The 25186-nt window shown below is 42.2% G+C and overlaps 1 protein-coding gene across 6 annotated transcripts in view; it reads right to left on the reverse strand.

The window, feature by feature from the left end:
• The window catches only part of tafa5l (TAFA chemokine like family member 5, like), a 61455-nt gene that overhangs the window by 17296 nt on the left and 18973 nt on the right, over positions 1 to 25186 (reverse strand). For all 6 annotated transcript variants that reach the window (XR_004899024.1, XR_004899023.1, XR_004102810.2 and 3 more), the window contains exons 2-3: positions 15700 to 15849; positions 1285 to 1412 (exon numbers count right to left, since the gene is read on the reverse strand). Coding sequence is in view for 2 of the 6 variants with exons in the window: in XM_031286717.2 (XP_031142577.1) it covers positions 1285 to 1412; positions 15700 to 15849 (278 nt within the window). In the remaining 4 variants the exon portion in view is untranslated. The remainder of the gene's footprint in view (positions 1 to 1284; positions 1413 to 15699; positions 15850 to 25186) is intronic.

Here is a 25186-nt window from a genome sequence, read left to right on the forward strand (position 1 = left end):
TGGATGCATGTTGCACTGTGAGAGGAGCCTACAGACGACCAGATGACACCATATTGAAGGCTTTAAAAATGTAACATGTTTGGTGTTTATTTAAATCTCTCACAAAGTCAGGGAGAGGTCATGGACTGTTGTCAGCTATTATTTTTCTCAGCATGACACCGAAACCTCAAACCTCTGATCTCTTGTTAGAGTAAATTAATCTAATCAGCTGCTCCTGTTTCACATCTGAATCCACATTTTGTCAGTATTTGTTTCACAGTAGATGTTCAAGGTAAAACCTCTGCTATTTGGCCTGGGGTTGACAGGTTTGTTTGATTGTTAGGTGAATCAACATGGAATCAAAGTGGGCAGAAAGCTGCTGCTGAACTGCTCGCTATTGTACGGTCTATTAGTTGAAATTTTCAAGCATGTTGCACTTGGGGCCTCAAAAGGTGTCACAGCAGATGATTTCATTTCAGCCCTTTATGGGTTGCTAGTCTTCTCGGGGTACGTAATCAGACACGTGGAACGTAAACTACAGCAAAAATTGATTCATGACCATTACAAAGTTATATTACATAGTTATATTACAACTGACCATATTGCAGAAAATACAGTTCAAGTTGGTAACAGACTCTAATCTGAAGAGGTTCTGTACAGGATGGTTTCAAATGACGTATTTGAGTTTTGGAAGGAGATACTGTAGTTGAGCCTTGTTAGCATTCCTAAGATGCTGGTGTATTTAAGATGGTCCAAGAAGAATTCAGGTTTATCTGGTGAAAAACTTTACCTAAAAAACTAAATGCTAAGTTGAAGTTTGGTAGCCAGAACAGTTTGGTGTGCATTTTGTCAAAGCTAATGTGATACAGTGCAGAGCTAATCTAGAAGCTTTTTATAAATCCTCTTTAGCTGCAGGGCAAAAACTAGGGCAATATTAGAGGTGGGTTAGAAACAATAATGATATGACCATGTTCGTAACATTAAGTACTGTTTTGGCTGCTTCTGACTTTCTTTCCAGTATTATCAATGTCCAGAGTACAAGAGAGATGACGTAAAATGAAGAAGTGATACCCAGAAGTTTGGTTTATTTGATTTGTTCTAATAGGATGTCCCACAATTAAATAGTGGATTGTAATTCCAACCCACATGGAGCAGTTCACCATGAGTTTCCTACACTTTGACATTCAGTATTGATATACCTGTGTGCTGCCTCTAGCCCTGGACTCTCGCTTCACATAACACTCATCAGCTTGCAGGGTTTACCCATGCTAAAATGTTGGCGTGATGTCATGTCTTGTAAATTACCGTGACGGTCTTGATGCGACCACTGCCCTTGGTGCAGGTCCAGCCAGATCGGTTGAACAGGAGGCTGCAGACCTCCCCCTCCAGGCAGGGAGCCATCTCACACCACTGACGACTCCGCACGATTCGTGCTGAGAGGGCAAAAGACAAGAGGGCAAAGAGGCAAATTAGACAGACAGATTCACCGACCCAGACAGAGACTTCAAAATGTCAACATTTTCTGGAACAAAAAACAAAACTGTCCATTTTATGCTCACTAGACAGGAAAGCATATTCATGTGCTGATGTGTCTACAAGCCTGTAGTATTTTAATTAGGTTCTTGTTGAACTACCAGGTCTGAATTGCCTGTGGTAGTAACCTTTACAGGCCAGCTGGCGTTCCATAAATTACTCTTCTTCTAATGCTTGCTTTTACTGCAGCAGCACAGAAAGATTCTTTTTTATTTTGCCACACTTTCCTCCTGACAGTTTTTTTGGTGGTAATTCTAGGTAAAATGTTCTAGGTTGAAAGTAATGTGTACCATTATACAACATAATATTGTTGGAATTCTTTTACTGAAGCTACATTGTACAATTTGCTCTCAAACTTGCACTCAGTGGACAATACGCCAAATAGTTTACCTGTGAGCTTTTCAAATGGTTTGATGTTACCTGTCTCGTCACTGTCAAGGCCAGACATATTGTGCAGTATATTGCAAGAATCTTGGCCATCTCTTTATGCACCAGGAGTGAATAGAGCTACATAGCAGGAATAGCAAGAGCATGAGTAAATTGTTGGTTTGCAACAATGGCTGAAAAAGCCATATAGCCACTAGGGATATACCAATCCCACTTTTTTCAGTCCTGATACCAATACCTTGCTTTGGATATAGGATGATTCTGTGTTCCAATCTGGTAACAGAATTTAATTAAAGCTGCAAGCAGCGATGGACGGGCCCTCGCTCCTCTGCGCGCGCCGGGGTTACCGGCGTTTGCCGCTCCTAGCGACCGTGTATTTGCGTGGCACTCAGACACTGCAAATCGTCACCAATACCTCACACAAGACTCTACGTCATACAGTTCATTAGCTGAGACAGGGGGCGTGGCCAAAGTATAGGGGTCGGGCCAAACCTTTACCAATTAAAAAGAAAGTCTCTGCTGAGTTCATTGATACCTCACATAAGACTCTACCTTAAATGGGTCACCATTTATGAAAGGGGGCGTGGCTTAAGCATAGGGGGCAGGCCAAACCATCACCAATGAAAGAAAGTCTCTGCTGAGTTCAATGACATCTCACACAAGACTCTACCTTAAACAGTTCAAATGTTATGAAAGGGGGCGTGGCCTGAGTAAGTGGGCGTGGTTAAAGTATAGGGGGCAGCTCAGTATCACATGTAGACCACACATTCTAAGTTTCATGTAAATCGGATGATGTTTGTCATATAAGGCGCATTTCCTGTTGCCAGCGGGGGCGCTATGACCAAAAGTAAATATTGGCCGGTAGGTGTCCTCAGGCCTGGACCCTTGTCAATCGTGAGAAATTTCGGGCAGATACGACAACGTACACTCAAGTTACAACAACTTCTTTGTTCATCGCTAAACACTCAAAATGGCCGCCACGCCACGCCCACACCGTCTGACGAAAAGTTTCTTTCAATAACTTTTCATCTTTAAGGTGTTGAGAAGATACAGACCAAGTTTGAAGTCCATCGGATGAAATCTCTAGGAGGAGTTCGTTAAAGTATAGCACCTTGACTTTTAGGCCTACTTCCTGTTGCCACTAGGGGGCGCTATGACTTTAAGTAAATATCGGCCTTTATTTGTCCTCAGAGTTGGACTCTTATGAATCCTGAAAAGTTTCGAGCCAGATGGACACGCAAGTTACAGCCACTTCCTGTTTTGATGGCGAAACGCACAAAATGGCCGCCCCGCCACGCCCTATGACAAAAAGTTTTTCTTTTAACAACTTTTCATCTTTAATGTCTTAAGATGGCACAGACCGAATTTGAAGTTGATCGGATGAAATCTCTAGGAGGAGTTTGTTAAAGTACGACATGTGGAAATGGCCAAAATCGCACTAATTTCGAACTTTGAAATCAAAATGGCGGACTTCCTGTTGGGTTTAGGGTATGGCTCCAATGACGTTTTTTGTACATCTTGATATGTTACATATGTGTACCAAGTTTTGTGAGTCTACGATAAACGCACTGCAGGGGCTCGATTTATTTTACTATGTAGTAGAGCTAGAGAGCCATTATTGGGCCCCTATTCCCGAAACCCTTAAAATACGTAAATTTTAAGCAGACTTGATGCGACCGCCAAATTTGGTGAGTTTTTGAATATGTTAAGCCCCTCAAAAAGCCAATTTACTTGCAGAAAATAATAATTCCTTCAGTTCCAATAGGGCCTTCGCCGCTGTCGGCGCTCGGGCCCTAATTAATAAGCTGTATGCCTCACTGTGTGGAAGTGACTGGGATCATTATTTTTTGTTTAAGGCAACACCAGGCTTAACATTGCTTTCCTCACTTTGTAAAACGAAATGTAACAAATAAATACACAGATTAACAATTCAAGTGTAAACCTTTTCAATGTAGCAACAAATTGGTCAAAACTTAAACAGGGATTACAATTCCAGTGTATTTGAGTCAGTATCAGATCAATGAATACTAGCCACCTTATCTAAGTTCATAAGACGTTATCTTCAGCTAAAAATGGAAATGATAAACATTTGCAAAAGAAGAGCAGTACTGTAATTGGGACTGCACTGAATTTGCAGAGATATAATGATGGCACGAAATGGTCAATTTTTTGCTAAAATCTAATGATCATGCTTTTTTCATTCCTATTTGCATTCTAAATTTAAAAAGCAGCCTTATTGTATTCTGTTAAAAAAATAATGTGATTAAAGTTTCCTGTGAGGATGCCTTTTGGAAATACTTAAATTAAATGTAATGCTATAAGGTGTACATTTAACAAGAAAATCTCAAGAGACATTTACTTATTTTTGGGGCATTTTTGTACCTTTTTTATTATAAATATTATTATAAATTAGCATCAGTGAAGAGATGACAGGAAACAAGGGAAGGAAATGCAACAAAGGTCCCTGATCACATGCAAAACGGGGACATGGCAATTCAAGCTCCATCGATGTAGATTATTTAAAAATATTTCAATTTCAGGTTAAGACATGAACCTGTACAAAGCCCAGCAGGTGTCAATTTCTCTGCACAAATGAGTAAAATTAGCATCAAGTCACTTAATCAGTATGAACTTAAGTTACAGGTTGTATCAATATTGTGAAATGAGTTTTGTTTGGATTTTGGAAAGAACTTCTTCGTCTTCTTAAAGGTATTTGTCTGCTGGAGCCAACAGGCTGTCAGAGTGATCCCTCTGCAGTCTGTCTGCATGACATTGAATTAGCCTTCGCCTGTAGTCGATGCTGATAAGCTCTTATTGTTCTTTACACAGCGTGCTAAAGCGACACTGAAAGGTTTTCAGCTCTCTGCGGACCTGGCTGAGGCCGCTGCTCTTGCCTACCCACGATCCCCCGGGGGCAGCACACTGTGGAATGAGGTAACATGGTCGCCAAATTGAAAGAGAGGAACTACAATTCGTTGAATGTCCACTGGAGAGCTGAGGGCGAAACAGAGAAGGAGCAGAGAGAGGGAGAGTAAGGAGGTGTGGAAAGGGAGGCCTTGTGACATTTTGCTGTGAGGTATTCCTGGTCCAGGCCTTGTTAACAGTCTGAAATTGGTCTTTGGAGTGTCATACCCCGACTGCTACTCTAATATAGATCTGTCATCTTGTGCTATTTATCAAGCACCCCTCATGTATGTAACCACACATACACAGACTCAGACACAATTAACGCTCTGTAGATATAAAGCCATTCTCTCAGCAAATAATAGATATTGTTGACACATCGAGACAGGAGCTGTGTTTTTTCCAGCCTGCATTCACGGTGTAGTCAGGCAGCTGGGAGACAAAGCAGTGGAAGAAAAAAAATCTAGAAACCTGTCACCTCATTGAACCGAACAAGCATAAGAAAATATTAAAACTGAGACAAAATGGTCATTTTGGCTTCTCCGTGAGCAGAGGTTCCTCAGTGTGCAGGAGAAAATCTAGTAAGTGACCTTCCTCTTGACACAGCAACATGCCATGGTGAGTTTTCATTTTCACAGCCACCAGTCAGGTGCAACAAAGCATAGATTTATCAGTCAGTTGCAGACGTAGTTTTGAGTATATTACAGGGCCAGCACAACTCAATTTCCAGGGCACGGAATATAAGCTGAGCCCGCAAAGTGGCGGGAATGCTGACTAACCGTGGAGTGCATCAGCCCAGCCAGCCCAGAGTCGCGGAGGTTGGCTAAAATAAATGCCTTTTTCAGCTGCTGCCACAGTATCCAGGCACTCGATAGCTTGCCCTTGTTACTTTTTCAATGCCGCCCATGACAGTGTGACTTGATCTATGATGACTTGATGAATTGCATGGTGCCGTAAGCCGTGGATCGGTCGCACGGCACTGGTTGGGATTAGAGTGTCGCCATGATAACTTCATCCACAACGACATCATGAATAACACGAGCAGCTACAAAACAGCATCGCTGCAGTTTGGCTTCAGCCTGTCTCCATCCATCAAACCTATCTGTCCAATATGCTGGCACGAGCAATTGTGGACACATTAAAAAGCTTATATGGTACAACCACCCACACACACATCAACTGTATGCTGAGCAGACTTTGAGCTGAGCTGAAGCTGTCTGAAAATATCTGTCTGCTGTTATATTTCATCTTAGAGTATCGATTACATGATGCTATTATGCAAATGGCTGAGGATTATTGTGGTTTTATTATGATATCTGTTTTGTGTTTGAACATGATTTCAGGCCTGTTGTATAATGTTTTCCTGTTTGTGATGTTGGCAGTGTGCAGCAGCAACAGCAGCAGCAGCATCAGAGGTGAAACAGCTGGCTGTGGTGGTTGGAAGAGACAGATAGAGTCTGTCTGTCTGGTTGACACCTGGGTGGCCCATACTGTTGCCGGCGCTGTCAGAGTCCCACACAGGGACCATGGACGTCGGGCCAGGCTTGTAAGCTGCCAGAGACCCTGCTGGGGCAAGGTTCTGGACCTCCAACTACTTTACACGTAAGACCATCTGTCCCCCCTGTGCACAGTGCCAAGCTCTGCCCTGCACAACATAGCACTGCCAGACGAGACTCAGAGCAGGACAGGAGGCACAACAGTGAGTCCTAAACCAAACGCACTGTTAGTCTGACGAAATTCTTCCTCTGCAGAAGTAAAAAATAACATCAAATTTTTACCAAAGCCACAGGCAGCTCATGTAAAATGCATTAAGATGAGGTACAACAAACTAAAAGACACAATTTCAGAGAGATAGGAAAGAGTATGTTAAACATAAAGTGATGCATGAACCTAAACAATATATTGTGTGCCTCTAATTGTAATTTAATAATCATACTAATAATGACGCTTTTTGATAAATATCCAACAAGATTAGCTAACTAGCTTTGCTGGGCACCAGAAACAGTTTTACAGGTTTTTACAGGCTTTCTGGCTGGATAATAATTTGTAGCGGCCAGATTTTCAGCCCTCTGTCCTCTACACAGCACAACCTGCTGCCAGATGCCTGATGGTCTTTCACTTCTAATTATGACAACAGGAAAATCCAACATTAAACACATTTTAAAAGCGGCCAGCAGCCAAGCTCCAAATGACTCTATACTTTTGTTGAGCAAGCTGTTGAATTACTGAGATTGTTTTTTGTTGCATTTTCTTTTGGGGGCTTTTATTTTAAAATGGCATTGTATTTCTGGCTGGTTCATCAATATGTCATCAAACTAGAAAGTTTGCCGAATATAGTAAAACCCATCTGGCAGCATCTTGATACTGTATTAACAACCTAAATCTAGAGCTGATTCTCTAACTTGAGATCTATCTATCTCTACATCTGTGGGTGCGATGCTGTCATAAGTGAGGTTTGCTATTAATGATGAAACTAACAAGATATTTCATTTTCCTTTTTTCTGCTGATTTACAAATGCTGCTCTGTGGAAAAGAAGGTATTGATTGATATTTTAAATGAATTTGTCTGTTTGCAGCATTTTATGGCTGGAAAACACTTCCACTTTTATCAGAAATATAGAATTGCTTGGTTTTGCTGTTGTTGACATGAATGGAAAAATTAGGCTGCATTGATTAGAAATTGAGAAGCCATTTTGTGGTTTTGTGTAAGCCTGATCTTTATTAATAATTTCCAAAAGATTTTTCTTCCCAAACTTTTGTTATTGCTGTTTAGCTACTGTCAGAAAAACTCAACTCTGCATATACATCTGGGCAGGAAGTGCTGTCATTAACTGTAACTTATAGATTGTTGAATTGTAGACTTGTTGATAATTAGTGAATAAAAACAGTATTTTTGTTTGAGAAGAGAAACAGATCAGTGAGTATGATATGACAGTGTTGTTGTACGTAATTTGGGCTGGGATTTTATGAATTTATCAAGACAACAGGTAAACATGAAGAAGTGTTGAGTTGCATTACCAGCAAACATCAACAACAAATTGAAATTAGAGTAGATCTGGAAAAAAGGGAAATACGATCATATATATTTCTTTTCTGTGTCAAACATAAGCTTCTTTCAAATCAAGGTCTGCTTCTCTCTGCAGCTGAGGTAAATTAAGAATACAACAAATTTTCTCAACTGTGTGTCTGCATTATACATTTGAAGAAAGTCTTCCTTTTGCTCACTTTTTGGCTCATTTAGTGTCAATAATCATTGTGTAGGAGTGTGAAAGCAGAAGCTTGCAGCCAGCATATAAACAGTCTCCCTGCAGCCCGCAGACTCTTATCATGGTGGCCATCAAGCTACATACGATTACAGTGTGATGTGATGGCATGGCAACAACGGGCCAAGCAGAGAAGGGGAGGGAGCGGCAGAGAGTCAGGGAGCAGATTAGAGTGAGAGCAGGGAGACAAGCAAGGAAAAGCACATAATCCTCCTGTGTACAGTGTGCAGACTAAACCTGCACAACAGTGTCACACAGCAGTACAAAAACAGGGCAAACCTTGAAATATGGCCTTAAAAAGACTTACAAAAGAAGTTATTTTGTGAAGAAATACACTGCATAGTGAGAAATTGTTGAGTACAAATAATCAAAAAGGAATAACAGAGTAACATGTAACATTACATGCTGCTAAAACAATGCAGCCGCTATCTTGGTAAATCAGCTTATCAAATCCTAGGTAAGTCACATATAACAAACTTTATTTGCTGCAGAGCTTAGGCTTGTTGGTATGTCATTATAGAAGTGTGAATACTAGCAAGACGGCAAGGGAGATCAAAATATTTGTCTAATTGTCACCTTTAGTCCACAAGTTGCAGACTGTTGTCCCAAAGGCTACACTATACTTACTGTAAGCCTTGGATTTTGGTTTGTATTCATTACAGGAAACAGCAAAGAGATTCAAATCTATGAGCTTTTGCTGTTGAGTATAATTGTCCTGATGAAATTCTCCAATTTTAACTCGTAATGCCCTATTTTAACTATCTAAGCGCACGGCGTGAAGTGCATGGCACAGGTGCGTTTAGGGCGTGTCCAAATCCACTTTTGTTAGTTTGACGGTGGAAAAAAGGGTCCGTGTGCCGGGCGCATGGTTCAAAAGGGTTGTACTTTGTGTCTTCATTAATTCATAGGTGTGTTTTCGGCGTAACATGCAATAAACCAATCAGAGTGTCATCTCCCATTCCCTTTAAAAGCCAGGCGCGTTTGTACCTTGGCGGATTTGCACCGTAATATTTTTATTTGTAATCTTTTGCATGTTTGTGTGCTGCTGCGCTTCCCTGTGTGTGTGTAACAAGCATAGTATGCGCACACTGTGCATAAGCCTAGGCGCATTTTACTAATTTGCTGCCCTATTGACTTTAGACCAGGTTTTTGTTGGTCACTGGCGCTATCACTTCCCGCTGCCTCATGATAGCAATACGCCAAGAATTCACCTGAACACACCTCCCTGTAAGACCAGCATGCCCATGGGCGCAAAGATGGGAGAAGGTGCATTTGAAATTGACAACTGCATCGGTCTTAAACTAGCAAAGACACTTGCGTTGGGCTTTGCGCTGCGCCGGGTGCAAGATAGGGCCCGTAAAGTTGGCTGGATACACTCTGAAAGGTCAACTGCAACCATAGACAAACATCAGTGTAGCTGTGTACTGTGTGAAAAGTAGCACTAGCACCATTCTTATCACAGAAAACAAATCTCATGATTATGTGCACTAGCCTCTGTTCCTTTCTACTCGGATACAAAATAGTGCAAAATCCATTATGACATACAGTAAACTGATGGTCTTTGTACTTTTGTAATGCAAGAATCGCTGTGCACTAAATTCCACATCAGTCAAACCTGCAGGGTGAGAGAGGATGTTTATTAAAGTTTTAGTTTGACTTGTAATCCCTCCACCCCAACATGCCAATCACCATAACTGGAAGTGAAAAGGCTTAAAAACCATGTTAAGAGGTGTAATATCTGTGAATTTCATTAAAAATCCCAGCTGTGGCTGCTGAGATACTGCACTTGACGAATGTATAAGGAAGTCATACCGACACCTTTGAGTATACTTAATTGTGTCACTTTTCTAGCATGAACCCACTTTACACTTGAACCCAGTTAGAGTATGGAACTGGGACACATATTAAGCCTCCAAGAAAATGACTTTAAATAAATCCGTATTGACCGCTGTCCATGGTGCTGATTCTGGAGCTGTCTTGGATGTTCTTCAACATTTGTGCTGGCAGGCCACAATCCCACTAGTGGGGAGTGATGGCCAAGGTTGGCTTATCTGATCAGCATTCGCATATTGCCTCACCTGTTGAGCTCACTATGTATATCTTATTGATCAGGATCCTGGTTGCTGAGACTTGGAAATGCCACGCCAAACGGCCAAAGGAAAATGTTTTAGTCATTATAAGTTTGGTTGCCTAAAATAAGTTTAGTTATTTATTTATTCACACTCCAACAGATGCCACTTGTTAGTGTGTTTGCTTCTACTTCTCTGCACTTTTGTCACCTGTGAATCACAACTTTAGAAAAAACTCTTTGTTATTAGCAAAAAAGACCGCCACCGAAAAAGTGTTCCGCCAACAAAATTACTTTCCAAGATTAGTTTGTCTCTGGGCGTTTCCATGCAAAGGCAGACTCTTAAAATCCTTAAGAAATACAGGGAAGGGTCAAGAAATCAGGCTTTCAACCACTGACATTCTCCCCTGGCTCACAGCTCTGACGGATCGTTGCTCCAACGACTCTTTATCTCATCTGTTTTTTTAGATTATCTTGTCTTTATTAGATGGTGACAATGTAAATACAACCAGGACACAAGGGAAGTGAGAGAGGGCAACAACATGCAAAAAAGATCCCCCACTGAAATTGAACAGGGGATGCTGCGGTTATATGTATAGTTCTTTCTACCTCTTTTCAAAATCATTCCAAACTAGAATTACACTAGAATTCTATGAATAATGGATTACAGAAATGTTGTGTAATACCTGAATTTCTGCTGTTTCTGGTAGTCAGATACTGCTGAGAGTTTATTTCACTTTTTATGCGTCTTGACAGGAGGGCATTTACCACATCAGAGTGGATGTACATTACTTTGTACTTTCACGGTGTGGAGTAAAAGGCAACAACACTGGAGGACAGAAAGGACAGGAATACTTGATATTCTCTGGGAAAAAGGAAAAAAGCACTGAAATGGCAGAGGACGCTATAAACCTGGACTCTAAACACCAATAGGTTTATAGTATAATTAAGTGACTGTACATATGACTCACAAACTCAAAAAGAGCAATTCATATCATGTTACTAAAAAGCAAACCAGGTTTTGCGTTCACATGTATGCTTAAAGCGAGGAATAATCATATGACAAAAAGTTCACAAGTTCTCACATCTAAAAGAGCCAGTGATCCACTCCTGCTGCTGCTGTGAATGAGTTATATCAAATTGACCCAGAGGACAGTGAGCCCTTGCTTTGTTAATAACAGCTCAGTGAAAAAACTGGAGTATGCCAAAGCCTCAGTGAGAGACACAAATGAAACATGTCTAAAAGTCAGTAAATTTGTTTATGTGCTTAGAAGGGCAAAGGCATTTATGGGAATTCACATCAAAAGCAAGAGTAACTGAATATACCCTGAACTAAAGGTCAGAGAGGATATCTGAACAGTTGCAGCATTAGACCCATTGTGGTCTCGATATGCAGAAATTCCACCTTGTGATTATGGACACATTTTTTAGCTGTCAGCAGAAAGCCTTTAAACAAGCCTGTGAGCAACAGGTTGCATCTTTAATGCACTGGTTATTAATGGAGTGTAGGGTGTGGTGTAGTGGGAAGCCCATAATAATCAATTTCCTGCTGCTGTAATCATAGCTCTCTGTAAGTAAATTAGCATCTGCTGAGTGTTACTGAGAGGCGTCTGCAGAGAGGGAGTGGTGGTTAAAAGCAGTGTAGGGAGCGTGACACAGGCTGTGGGACTGCGGTCTCATGTCAGGGCTATTAGATTAAGGCTAACACGAGTCATTGTGAGATGGAACTAATAGATGCATGTGATTGTGATATTGTGAGATCCAATCAGCATCACAGATGGACTGTGTCTCATCTGACTTATCACCCTCCTCTAGATATCGTCCAATAACACAGAGGGGGCTTATCTTAGAGAGTGGATGAACATCACACAGTCTGTATTACAAGAGATCTTTATTCAGCTGGAGTATATTAAAAAATAAAAACAGTGGAAGAGGAAAATTCAACATGAAGACAATGAAAGAGGCACAAAGTGATTTATAATTTGCTGATGTCACACTGGCTGACTGGAGGCGATCTAATGTAGACAACCAATCCCATAGTTGGGAGTCAAACAGTCTAAAGGGAGACACGCAAAGTGATTATCGATTGGCTGGTTAAACAACCAAATTACATCGGCAGTTGCTTTTAATGGAGAAAGAAGGAAATCCATACATTTTGTTCTATCGGAGACATCTTTTACTGCCATTAGCATGTACCTACATGCGACAATTTTAACACAGCAGTAGCTTAAAAAAAAAAAAACAAAAAAAAAAAAAAACACTCCAGTCCTGCCTTCCTGGAGCAGATGCTCATTCATAGAAGGCCAGAGAAGGCCAGCTAAGTGTTGCGTAACACTCAGCCGAGAGTAGAAAAAACTGTTGAAACTGAAGCGTTCAGAACAGTTTTGGCCACATTTAACATTAGAATCCAACATTTTAACATTGTAGATATGACAGAAAATACGGAAAAGCATAATATGTCCACTTTAATATGTGACAGCAGGAAAAGCACAGGTGTTATTAATGAAGCCTGTTGGCTGATTGGCACCCGCTGTTTGCAGTATGATATACAATGATTGGCTTATTTACAGCTGTGTAGCAAGTACCATCCAATCATATTCATGCAGGTGTACATTATAACGTGACACTTATGTCTGTTACTGTGACGATCATGTCAATGATGTTGTCTGCTGCTGCAGCCCCATCCGCCACTCCACCCTCCTTCTTATGTGGTATTTCATGTTGTCGATTTAAAGGTCCAATATGTAATATATTTAGTGTAATAAATCCAAAAATGACCCCAATGCGTCATCAGATATTAAGGAAACATGCTAAGTTGAAATACTATCTTTTCTGACAACAATGCTAATGCCAGTATTTTCTCCTTTTGAAATTTCCGTTCCGTGACGGAATTTTTGTGTTTTGGCCTGTTTGTTGTTATCAACTGCCCAGTTTGTCAGCCAGGCCGGGTTGCCAGATATACCTGTAAAAACGTAAACCCAGCGCGCTACAGCTGTAAGGTTAGTACAGCCATAAAAGCAGCAAACAAACGAACAGGATCAATGGAGATTGATTTTACCCGACAAAAAAAATGGCATGTCAATAGTTGCGTGACCAGAGACGTAACAAACCCGTCTGGGTAAATATTGGAGATGTATTTGAAAGATGGAGACAGCTTAGAGCCCAAAAGGATGCAGAGTTGGCTAATTTCCTCCTTAACAGGTAAGTATTAGCTTCAGGCTAATTTATCACAGCTACTAGGGACGGGCATTTTATGTCATTTCAACATTTGTGTAGCTACTCACATTGAATTATATAGCTAGAGTACCCGAGTTGGTTACTCACAAAAACAATTGAGACACAGCCAGTGCAGTGATCCCGACTGGTCCTGGCTAACGCCGCCATGCTAACTGCTAACGTTACCGGAGGACCAGGCAAGCAGCCACGGCTGTTTACAACGTGGAGCCTGTTCAGCGGCTGTAGCCGACAACGGTGAGTTATTTGAAGCCAAGAGAGGGGGGCTGTAAATCGGTAAGAGAGGACCTTGAGTTTGCAGTGTGTTTAGCGATTGTTGCCGTAAGCCAATAAAGTGTGTTCAGTCGGGTGGAAAAGGACGGCAACGGCAAGGACGGTAATGTCTGGCTATGTGAGACAAGCGTCTAGCAACATTGTTGTGGATGCTCCGGTATCAGCCTGGCAACCAACATGAACTTCGAGTCTGGGGAGGAGGGGGCGGGGGAGACGACTCTCTCCAGTATTCTGAATTTGTACTGCAGTAACTATTTTAAACACTAGCTGTCAGTATTACATATTGCACCTTTAATGTTCATGCATGTGTTTATAAAAGATCCCATATTGAAAGAATATTCCATGTCTTTTTTTTATTAAAGCAGGTTGAGGTGCTATAAAAACACTGTGAAAGTGTCAAAACGCTCAATCCAAAGAGAAATGCACACAGCCCGTATTAAGAAACTGTGCCTTTAAACGAGCCGTTAGGACTTCCGTATTTATAGATAGAAAGTGCCACTACAGTGCTGTCATTCCCCGGATGCAATGACGCTGCAGCAACTTCAAGAGCCCAGATGTGAAAATGCTAACCCATCAGAGAAGAGGGCTTAAAGAGACAGGGAGTGTTTCAGACAGAGGGTGAATACAGGTATATATTCAGACAGACAGTATAAGAAAAATAATGTGTTTTGAACATTAAAGCATGAAACAAGTTCTAGGAGAAACCTAATATTAGGGTTGGGTACCAAAACCTGGTGCTAATACGGCACCAGTGCCTAAACGACCGGTATCTACTGGACCGAATTGCAACACGGATTTCGGTGCCTCATCTCAGTGCCACTTAAATGCCTTCTGCGCTGCTCTCTGATGCTCTGAAATAGACACTAGAGGCAACAGGAGCATCGCTACACGTGACACTAGTTAACACTTCACTTGACAGCAGGTAATGTTAGCCTACTGTTAGCTAGCAGCTGGATTAAACACGGTTAAAATGCTGACAGCTAAACGGTGTAAAGGGTGTCTGTATTTCACTGTAGAGGATTCCAACAGCGGGACGTTAAGCAGTGTGCAGCTGCCGTTGCTGGAAAAACAACACAGACGTGGTGCGTTCACTTGAAACTAGTAAGGCTCGTGGTGCATTTAAAGTTATAGTAAAATACCCTTTTCCCTATTACCCTATTTTTTTACGGTTCAGGCACCGGCACCATTTTAAAAGTATCGTTTTAGCACCGGTATCAGAAAAAAAAAAAACAATACCCAACCCTACCTAAAATACAAGCATGAACTGAAAATGACTATGGGAAATTTAAGAGCGATTGGCCGACTATAATTGGTAATTTCCTAATGCAAGATCTATCAATAATGTTAATAGTTACAACTGTGATTTTCCTATTATGATTTTTCATGATGTTCCTGTTATGTCAAAATGTCTGCCATGAAAAAGGTCTACGGATTCTGCTGTAATTTACTCTAATGTTATTTACTGCTTTATTTATGTCTTGTTTATAATATTAGATTATAATTATTAGCTGTTTTTTTGTTAAGGCGCCCTCCGTGCCAGCCAGTTTCCAATGTTTATGGCCAAGATAACCGGCTACACACGGCAGCTTTAGACTAACCGTAGAGATATGACAGTAATATTGATCTCCTTATCGAACACTTGGTAAGAAAACAAACAAAGTGTATTTCCCAAAGTGTTAAACTATTCATTTAACTAACCTAATTATTTATAATATCCTTTTAAAGTAAGTCATTAACTTTATATTCACTGCTGTGTCAAAAAAAAGCCATGAGTCAAGCATTCATCCAGTGTTCACTTGGTGCACATTGAAGTCAAATCTTACTTCAAACAGAAACCCTGCTTGACATTCGTACACTCTCACTTGCTGTTTCTGTGCCTTGCTCAAGGGGACTACAGCGGGAGAGAGGTGGAACCATTTCCATTTACAGGACACATTTTTTCACTAGGTTTTCTAACCATTGGGCCTCTTGTTTTGACTCAATCCAACTAAAATCAGTAATTTTTGCCCTCTATGGGACAATTTCCCTCCCCAGGGCTAGAAAGGTCATTCAACTCACCGTCTACACATGCTGGCCTCGCCCTGGTGGTCCCAGCAATCTGGCCTCTCCGGCAGGCGCAGCGGGCCGTCTGCCTAGCGATGGTCCGTCTGGGAACGCTGCTGTCTCTGTTGAGCATCACTATCTCGCAGGTTCCCACTGCCAACTGGCCTGCCGAACAGAGCAGGGAGGAACAAAGTACATCACATTAGCATAATGAGACTGTAATGAACATATTACAGAGGAGCAACTGGTCTTTGAAGGTACAATAAACAGGCAGCCTGGAGACAGGGCCCCTTTTTTTTGGTATGTGTAGCACTGAACAGTTTAATACTCTCATTTCAGTCTCAAATAGAATTAAAACTGCAAGCAGCATTGGACGGGCCCTCGTGCCTCTGTGAGCGTCGGGGTTACTGGCGGACGCCGCTCCTTGTGACCGTGCATTTGCGCGGCACTCAGAAACTCGTCACCAATGAAAAGGGAACTCCCTGCTGAGTTCAATGATACCTCACACAAGACTCTACGTCATACAATTCATTAGCTGTGTTACAGAGAGCGTTGGGAATCTGGACAAAAAAGTCGCTAACACAATGGCTTAAGTTGCAAAACATGAAGGTGCTTTTATTTACAAAAAAAACAGTGGTGAAACAGCACAGGATGTTAGTGATGTTACCCGTGAACCTCCTGCTTCGAGGCATGTATCGAAGAAATGAACCAATTTGGAATGAAGCTTTGTATCGGAGCTTGATTCGTTTTGTGATAATCACGTGACCAGTGACATCCGAAGCTTCGTTTCACACCCCCCCACGTGACTGCTTCGAAGGTGAATTCAAAGCGGTTCACTGGGTGCGTCTTTGTGGGTTGTTGCAGTAGAAGAGTCAACAGTCAGGAAAGTTAGTTAATAGAGAGATTATTATAGCCAGTAGAGAGTTTATAGTAGAGAGTTTATTGTAAGTAAGTTTATAGCGAGTAGAAAGTTTATAAAAGAGAGTTTATAGCGAGTAGAAAGTTGCTCTAGTCTAGGCTACGTACTCAATATAATCACAGAAATGTGTGTGCAATGTGTTCTTCATTCATTTCCCTCCCAAATTGATGTATTTGTTTACAAACACAACCAAAATCCTAACTTTATGGTTTTTTTTGGTTTTTTTTGTGGAGAAGACAATTACATTTTTACTTATGCAAACTTCCAAATAGGCTTAGTTATTTATGTCATTATTTATTTATCCATGAATTCATACTAAAAATGTATTCATCTTCGACTCAAAGACATTCATGGATAATATCTGTGAAACAGTGTGTGACACAATGCTATCCTTAACTTCCACCACTAGATGTCCTCATAGAGTTCTGAAGCTTCGAGTATTGAACCTTTTTTCGATACAATTGGATTGAAAGCTTCACTGGTTCAGAAAGCTTCAGTTCGCCATCACTACAGGACATCCACAGCAAAAAAAAAACATAAACAAAAAAAATATCTTTTTACACAAGGTTTTCACTAGCAAAATTCACATCACCTGTCTGGATTGTAGTCACCCTCAGACTGAGCCCCCATGCTTAGGTGGCCAGAGGCTTATATATGTTAAGCCCCTCCTACTAGACCAACCAACTCTTAATTGTTTCAATTATCTCTCAATTACCATTTACACATTTAGAATTTCACTGCTAGTTTCTACAATAAACAAATAACAGACTCTTGAAAAAAATCATTTTCCACTCATCTTACTTTAGAAAACACCGAAACTTACACACATTTTCAACTAGAAAATCTACCCTCACCTATGACCCAGATACATGGTATCTTCCACCATCAGCGCACCTGAGTGTGACTGCTGTAGGCCCTATATGAAGCAGCACTTTGCCTCAGCTCTGGTTCAAACCCAGGGACTGGAGAGGAGAAAGAGTTCGAAGTAATGGTTAAGTTTAAGTAAGTAACAGTTTGTTGAAAAATAGAAATGACTGAAATGAATAAACTGAACTGACTAAACCAATGTAATGTGGTATTTTTGGTAACAGTTTTACTGAATGATATGTATAAAAGTGTGACTGCAAATTAATTGTCTGGGTTTTTGGTGACCTGAGTAGGTTTACCATGTGCCATCCAAAAGTGACAGGGCCTTTGTCACAAGCTGTGAAAGGGGGCATGGCCAAAGCATAGGGGTTGGGGTAAACCTTTACCAATAAAAAAGAAAGTCTCTGCTGAGTTCATTGATACCTCACATAAGACGGGTCACCAGTTATGAAATGGGCGTGGCTTAAGCATAGGGGGCGGGTCAAACCATCACCAATGAATAAGGAACTCTGCTGAGATCAATGATACCTCACACAAGACTCTACCTTAAACGGTTCAAATGTTATGAAAGGGGGCGTGGCCTGAGTAAGTGGGCATGGTTAAAGTATAGGGGGCGGCTCAGTATCACATGTAGACCACACATAAGTTTCATGTAAATCGGATGATGTTTGTCATATAAGGCTGATTTCCTGTTGCCAGCAGGGGGCGCTATGACCAAAAGTTAATTTTGGCCTATAAATGTCCTCAGGCCTGGACCCTTATCAATCGTGAGAAATTTCGGCCAAATTGGAAAATGTACACTAAAGTTAGAACAACTTCTTAGTTCATCGATAAATGCTCAAAATGGCTGCCACACCACGCCCACACCGGTCTTAAGATGACATAGACCGAATTTGAAGTCGATCTGACGAAATCTCTAGGAGGAGTTGTCGGCGCTCGGGCCCTAATTAAAGCTGCAAGCAGCGTTGGACGGGCCCTCGCACCTCTGCGCGCGTCGGGGTTATTGGCGGACACCGGTCCTTGCGACCGTGCATTTGTGCGCAACTCAGACACTGCAAATCATCACCAATAAAAAGGAAACTCTCTGCTGAGTTCAATGATACCTCACACAAGGGTCTACGTCATACAGTTCATTAGCTGTGAAAAGGGGCGTGGCTAAACCATAGGGGGCCGGCCAAACCATGACCAATGAAAACAGAACTCTCTGCTGAGTTCAATGATACTTTACACAATAGTGTACATAAAACGGGTCATTAGTTATAAAAAGAGGCGTGGCTAAAGCATACGGGGGCGATGGCGGGTCAAACCATCACCAATCAAAAAGGAACTCTGCTGAGTTCAATGATACCTCACATAAGACTCTACCTTAAACAGGTCACCAGTTATGAAAGGGGGCGTGGCTTAAAGGACAATTCCAGCACAAAACGACCCTAGGGGTTAATAACGGATGTGTACCCACTCTGTCTTTCTCTGGGACATGTTTTCATGCTAATTGATTGTGTTTGTAGCTTGAACGAAGCTAGCACGGACCGTTGGTTAACTTACAACGCTAGTATTCGGGACACAGGGAAAGTAAAAACAAATCACTATTTATACCACTAAAAAGGCTCAAAATATCACCAAACTTCAACAGTAGCATAGTGAGGGTCCCTACATGTTAACCGAAGCCCTGAGAACTTTGTAAGTGTACAGACAGTTTATTGAACGAAGAGCTGCGGGAGCTCCGTGAAAGGGCTACGAGAGAGAGAGCTATGCCGCAACAGAGCCTCATACTTCAGGAAACTGGCGGTGTACCTGCGGACATTGTGAAGCTATGGCCACCGAACAGGAGTAGCTGTGTTGCACGGAGTGGGACCTGTTGCGTCGCAACACCCAAGCGACGCAGTGTTTTGTACAGTCTGAAGATTCCCCCTCTCTGATGAACAGGGAAACTTTTTTCCATGTCCCGAAAATAAATTGGAGACGGCAACCCAGACCGGAGGGACAAGATGGAAAGTTATCCACTGAGTAAGTAAACTAGACAAGTTATGTTTTACATCGGTGCGATTATTTCAGATATATTGTGCAAATTGCTTTTGATTTTAGTTGGCAGCGCCAGCTGTAAGTCATGACTGGTTTCCCGAAGTACGAGGCTCTGTTGCTCTCTCTCTCTCTCGTAACCCTTTCACGGAGCTCCCGCAGCTCTTTATTCAATAAACTGTCTGTACACTTAGAAAGTTCTCAATGCTTCGGTTAACATGTAGGGACCCTCACTATACTACCATTGAAGTTTGGTGATATTTTGAGCCTTTTTAGTGGTATAAATAGCGATTTGTTTTTACTTTCCCTGTGCCCCGAATACTAGCGTTGTAAGATAACCAGCGGTCCACGCTAGCTTCGTTCAAGCTACAAACACAATCAATTAGCATGAAAACATGTCCCAGAGAACGACAGCGTGGGTACACATCCGTTATTAACCCCTAGGTTCGTTTTGCGCCGGAATTGTCCTTTATACATAGGGGGTCGGGCCAAACCATCCCCAATGAATAAGGAACTCTGCTGAGTTCAATGATACCTCACACAATACCCTACCTTAAACGGTTCAAAAGCCATAGAAGGGGGCGTGGCCTGAGTATATGGGCGTGGTTAAAGTATAGGGGCCGGCTCAGTATCACAAGTAGACCACACATTCTAAGTTTCATGTAAATCAGATGTTTGTCATATAAGGCTGATTTCCTGTTGCCAGCGGGGGGCGCTATGACCAAAAGTCAATATTGGCCTGTAGATGTCCTCAGGCCTGGACCCTTGTCGATTGTGGGAAATTTCAAACAGAATGGACAATGTACACTCTAGTTACAGCCACTTTCTCTTTCATTGCTAAACACTCAAAATGGCCGCCATGCCACGGCGACACCATTTGACGAAAAGTTTTGCTTTCAATAACTTTTCATCTTTAAGGCGTTGAGATGACACAGACCAAATTTGAAGTCCATCGGATTAAATCTGTGGGAGGAGTTTGTTAAAGTATAGCACCTTGACTTTTAGGTCTACTTCCTGTTTCCACTAGGGGGCGCTATGACTTTGAGCCAATATCGGCCTGTAGATGTCGTTGTTGGACTCTTATGAATCCTGAAAAATTTCGAGCCAGTTGGACAATGTACACTCAAGTTACACCCACTTCCTGTTTCGATGGCAAAACGCACAAAATGGCCGCCCCGCCACGGCCATGCCCTATGACGAAAAGTTTTTCTTTTAATGACTTTTCATCTTTAAGGTCTTAAGATGGCACAGACCAAATTTGAAGTCGATCGGATGAAATCTCTAGGAGGAGTTCGTTAAAGTACGACATGTGGAAATGGCCAAAATCGCACTAACTTTCAATTCAAAATGGCGGACTTCCTGTTGGGTTTAGGGTATGGCTCCAATGAGCTTTTTTGTACATCTTGACATGCTACATATGTGTACCACATTCCGTTAATCTACGTTAAACGTACCGCAGGGGCTCAATTTTTTAAATATTGTAGGGGGCACTAGTGAGCCATTTTTGTGCGCCTATTCCCAAAACCCTTAAAATATCAAATGTTTCACCAGGCCTGATGCGTGTGCAAATTTTGGTGAGTTTTTGAGTATGATAAGGTCCCCAAAAAGGCGATTCATTGCGCGGGAAAAGAAAGAATAATAATTCCTTCAGTTTCAATAGGGCCTTCGCCGCTGTTGGCGCTCGGGCCCTAAAAATGAAAAAATGGATTTCAAAACTTTCAAAGCAACAGGCTAGAGTGCTTCTTCAGTTTAAATACAGTATGGCTGACTGCTTTGTTGATGTGTCTTATAGTGATCATGTGGAAACAAAGATCCTTCCAAGAATCTGTACAAAAGGATGTTTTCTATTTTGTTAGTCATAACTACAACAACAAGCCTACAAGTCAAAAGCTGCAAGATATTAAAGTGCTAATACTGACTGTGTTAGGAATAAAATATGCTCAGCAAACTTCATCAGACCATTACATTATGAGATATTGAGACTGTCCTCGAAAGAAAAACAACATTGGGCATTTATTCAAATACCTTAAACAACCTCTATTGTGATGTGAATGAGGGCAAAGAAATTATTCACTAGACAGACATAGTACTATGGCGTGTAGTTTGGTGTATATTTTGGAGTACTTGTTATCCTGTATGCACAGGTGATAGTTTGCTCTCAGTGTGGTGTGAGAGAGAAGTTCATGGGGTGTATAAAGTAGAAAAGATGCCATAATCCGGGAGGCATTTCCCAGAAGCCCCAATATGAAAACAAAAAAATTTGCTATTTGCATGATCACTGATAGAGGTAGAGTTGGAGCTGGAACTGGCACAACAGAGCCAGGGCAGGAATGCATTTCTATCTTGGAAATTCAAACAGCATTTCACATTAATTACAGGGAGAAGTAAATATAACTGTGCAGTGCAACCTCTGCTTGTGTGACGCCCAGCAATGTGTGGTCACATTATGTGGTTTAATAATGTATAATTTGAATAGTTGGCATATGTATATTGCTTCACAAGGGTCTTATTTCTTTCATTTGGTGTAAATTCATTGTGTAAGCTGTATTCCAAATTTCCACCACAAGGGGGCCTCGCCTCCCAGCGAGACGACATATTGTGGCTGTAGCCGACTCTCGTCTTTAGTCTGGCAGAAGCGAGAGAAGGAAACGCAATACCTGTTGCCGGTCTCATCATTTTCCTGTTCTTTTCAGAACGACATTTTAATCTGACCACAGGCCTCACGCCTGGGGCCTGTTACAGATTCTTGGGGGCTCGTCCGGGATTGGCTCTTCATGCTGGGAGACGCTGATCTTAAAATCGTGACTGAGACGCTGAGCTGGTGGTGCAGTGCCTAGTGCTGGAGGTGAGCAGCTGCTGTCCATGAGAGCTGCGACCCACGGGGAGGAGGTGTAGCTGAAACTGGTGCTGAGGGACCTGCTGTAAAGGACTGGAGAGGACGTTACGATGGCCGACAAGGAGAGGAAGAGCCTGGTGTGGGACATCAGGAAGAGCCTGCTTTTACTGTCGCCTAATGAACTTTTCCAAATTGCAACTGATGTGGGCCCAGTTCCAGACAAGGATCCGTCAGAGCTCTCTAGTGAGGATGCAGAAGGGTGCTTTGAATACATCCATTCTCGAATGTACAGTAAGAACCTTTTAGACACTGAGGACAGTGGGATGGGGGAATTGTTAGCACTAAAAGATGTTGTTGACGAGATGGTACAGTCTCGTGGTGTGACTGCCCCTCCTGTCGAGTTAGCCCATCCAGCCACAGCTAATGAACCAGTGACTGAAGCGGTAAGTGTAACCACTACTGCCACGGTGAACACACAGCCAGTCATTGACACAACTGATGCTACTACATTTAGCAATGCTAATGTTTTACCAGAAAATGTACAGCAAATGCTTTTGAATTATGATGATTTGAGTAAGAAGCTCCTCCAGTTTGTGAATATGCCCACATCACAGGCCAGAGCACGATCTACTACTCCAGTGAACAGCGCCCCACTACACAGTAGCACACAGCCAGATGCTGCCACATACCAGGCACCAGAAAAGGTGTTTTCCCTAAAAGATCTCCCCTACATCCAGCGGCGCAAATTTAAGGTGCAGGGAGGCCAAATCGGGGATCACTCATCTGATATTAGTTACAACAGTGTGTGTAGGCAGATGGAAGAGGGAGTTAAAGATAATTTCACAGAGTCAGAGGTAGTAAGAGGTGTGCTTAGGATCATAAAACCAGGAGATTTCCAGGACATGCTTGTTAATAAGGAAGATATGACCATAGCTGAGCTCAGGGGATTTTTGCAGTCACACTTAGGGGAAAGAAATAGCACAGAACTATTTCAAGAGCTAATGTGCGCAAAACAAAGTGAGCATGAGACCCCTCAGCAATTTCTCTATCGTGTAATCGGACTGAAGCAAAGAATCCTGTTCTCATCGAAACAATCGGAAGCTGGGATTAAGTACAGCCCAGACACAGTCCAAGGTGTCTTCCTGCACACCGTATATCAAGGAATGGGGCACAAACATAATGACATCCGCAGGGAGTTGAAACCCTTACTTTCAGACCACACAGTGACAGATGAGACAATCTTGAAGCACGTCATGAAAATCACTAGTGATGAGAGTGAGCGACAGCGTAGGTTGGGCTCAACACAACGGCTGAAGCACGCCACTGCACACAGTGTTCAAATTTAGGCTGGAAACTTGGAACAGCTACACACAAAGAAAGGAACTGTTGAGCAGAAAGCCAAACCAGATACTGTACAACAGCTCACAGAGAAGATAGATGTGCTCACCAAGTTAGTTGACTCCCTTGCAGAAAAAGTACAAAAAGACCAAACGTGTCACTGTGCTCCTACAAAAGTTCAAATGACCAAAAAAGAGAGACCCTATGGTTGTCCAAAGTGTGTAGAGCAGGGCTTGCGGGACTGTAGACACTGCTTTATTTGCGGTGAAGAGGGCCACAGAGCTAGAGGCTGTCTAAAACACCCTAAGCATCAGGGAAACGCCAACCGGTTGCTGAGGGGGGACAGACAGTAACCGGAGCCCTCCCTATGTCCCACCTTACAGGCGCAGAAGCTGTGTTAAACGTCAGCCAGTGTATCAACACTAATAAGCGAGACACAACCATCGAGACAGCTAATGTAAACAAAAAACGTAATAGTAAGAAAACCACTGTTACGTCTGTGCAAGACCCCGCAGCTTCCAGCAATGTACAAATCGCCAAACTAATAGGCAGAAAAGCGTTAACTAAGTGTATCCTTAATGGCCTAGCAGTTAATGTGCTAGTAGACACTGGAGCTCAAGTCAGCATAATAGATAGATCCTGGAAGGACAAATACTTACCTGACCTTGACATGTGCCCGCTTTCTGAGCTCATCGACCTATTGAAAGACAAAAAGAAGTTGGAAGTGTATGCAGTGAATGGAGAACTCGTCCCCTTTGATGGTTGGGTCATTATCACTGTGAACTTGCCTGGTAATGAAGACCCTGACTTATCAATTAACGTACCCTTTCTTGTTAGTTCATTACCCCTTGAAAGGCCACTGATAGGGTTCAATGTGGTGGAAGTGGTAATCCAGGGGAAGCCTGAGAAACTAGGCCCCACCTTAGCCCGACTGCTAGGCGGAGCCATGTCCATTCCTGATGAGACGGCACAGACTATTGTACACTTTGTACAAACCAGAAAAACAGTTGCGCAACAGGGACGCTTGAGAATAGGACAGAGAGAGAGAGTAATCCCTGCGGGTAGTATAACCTGGGTGAAGTGTAGAGTGCCCCCCCCAGCTTGACCCCTCTGACTCATTAGTATTGTTTGAACCAGAGGAAAGTTGTGTGCAGCTACAGCAGCTAGACATAGGTGAGGGCTTGCTTGAGATTCAGAATGAGAGGAACCCCTATGTAGCTGTGCCTCTAGGGAACCCTACGAAACATGACATCATGCTGCCTAGAAAATCCCCACTTGGCAGTATTCAGCCAATCAAAAAAATAGTTGAAACTGACTCACCTGATAAAGACAAAGTGATGGTTCAGGGTATCACCACTCCCCCATCTGACTCAGCCAGAATACCCACACGGTGGCAGCCATCAGTTGATGTAAGTCACCTTAACGAGGAGCAACAACAGACTGTAAGAAAAATGCTGTATGAGGAATCACCTGCTTTCACCAGAGACACTGATGATATTGGCTGCATTCCAAGTTTACACATG

Source organism: Sander lucioperca, chromosome 12 (assembly GCF_008315115.2).
Source record: "Sander lucioperca isolate FBNREF2018 chromosome 12, SLUC_FBN_1.2, whole genome shotgun sequence".
Classification (NCBI taxonomy): domain Eukaryota; kingdom Metazoa; phylum Chordata; class Actinopteri; order Perciformes; family Percidae; genus Sander; species Sander lucioperca.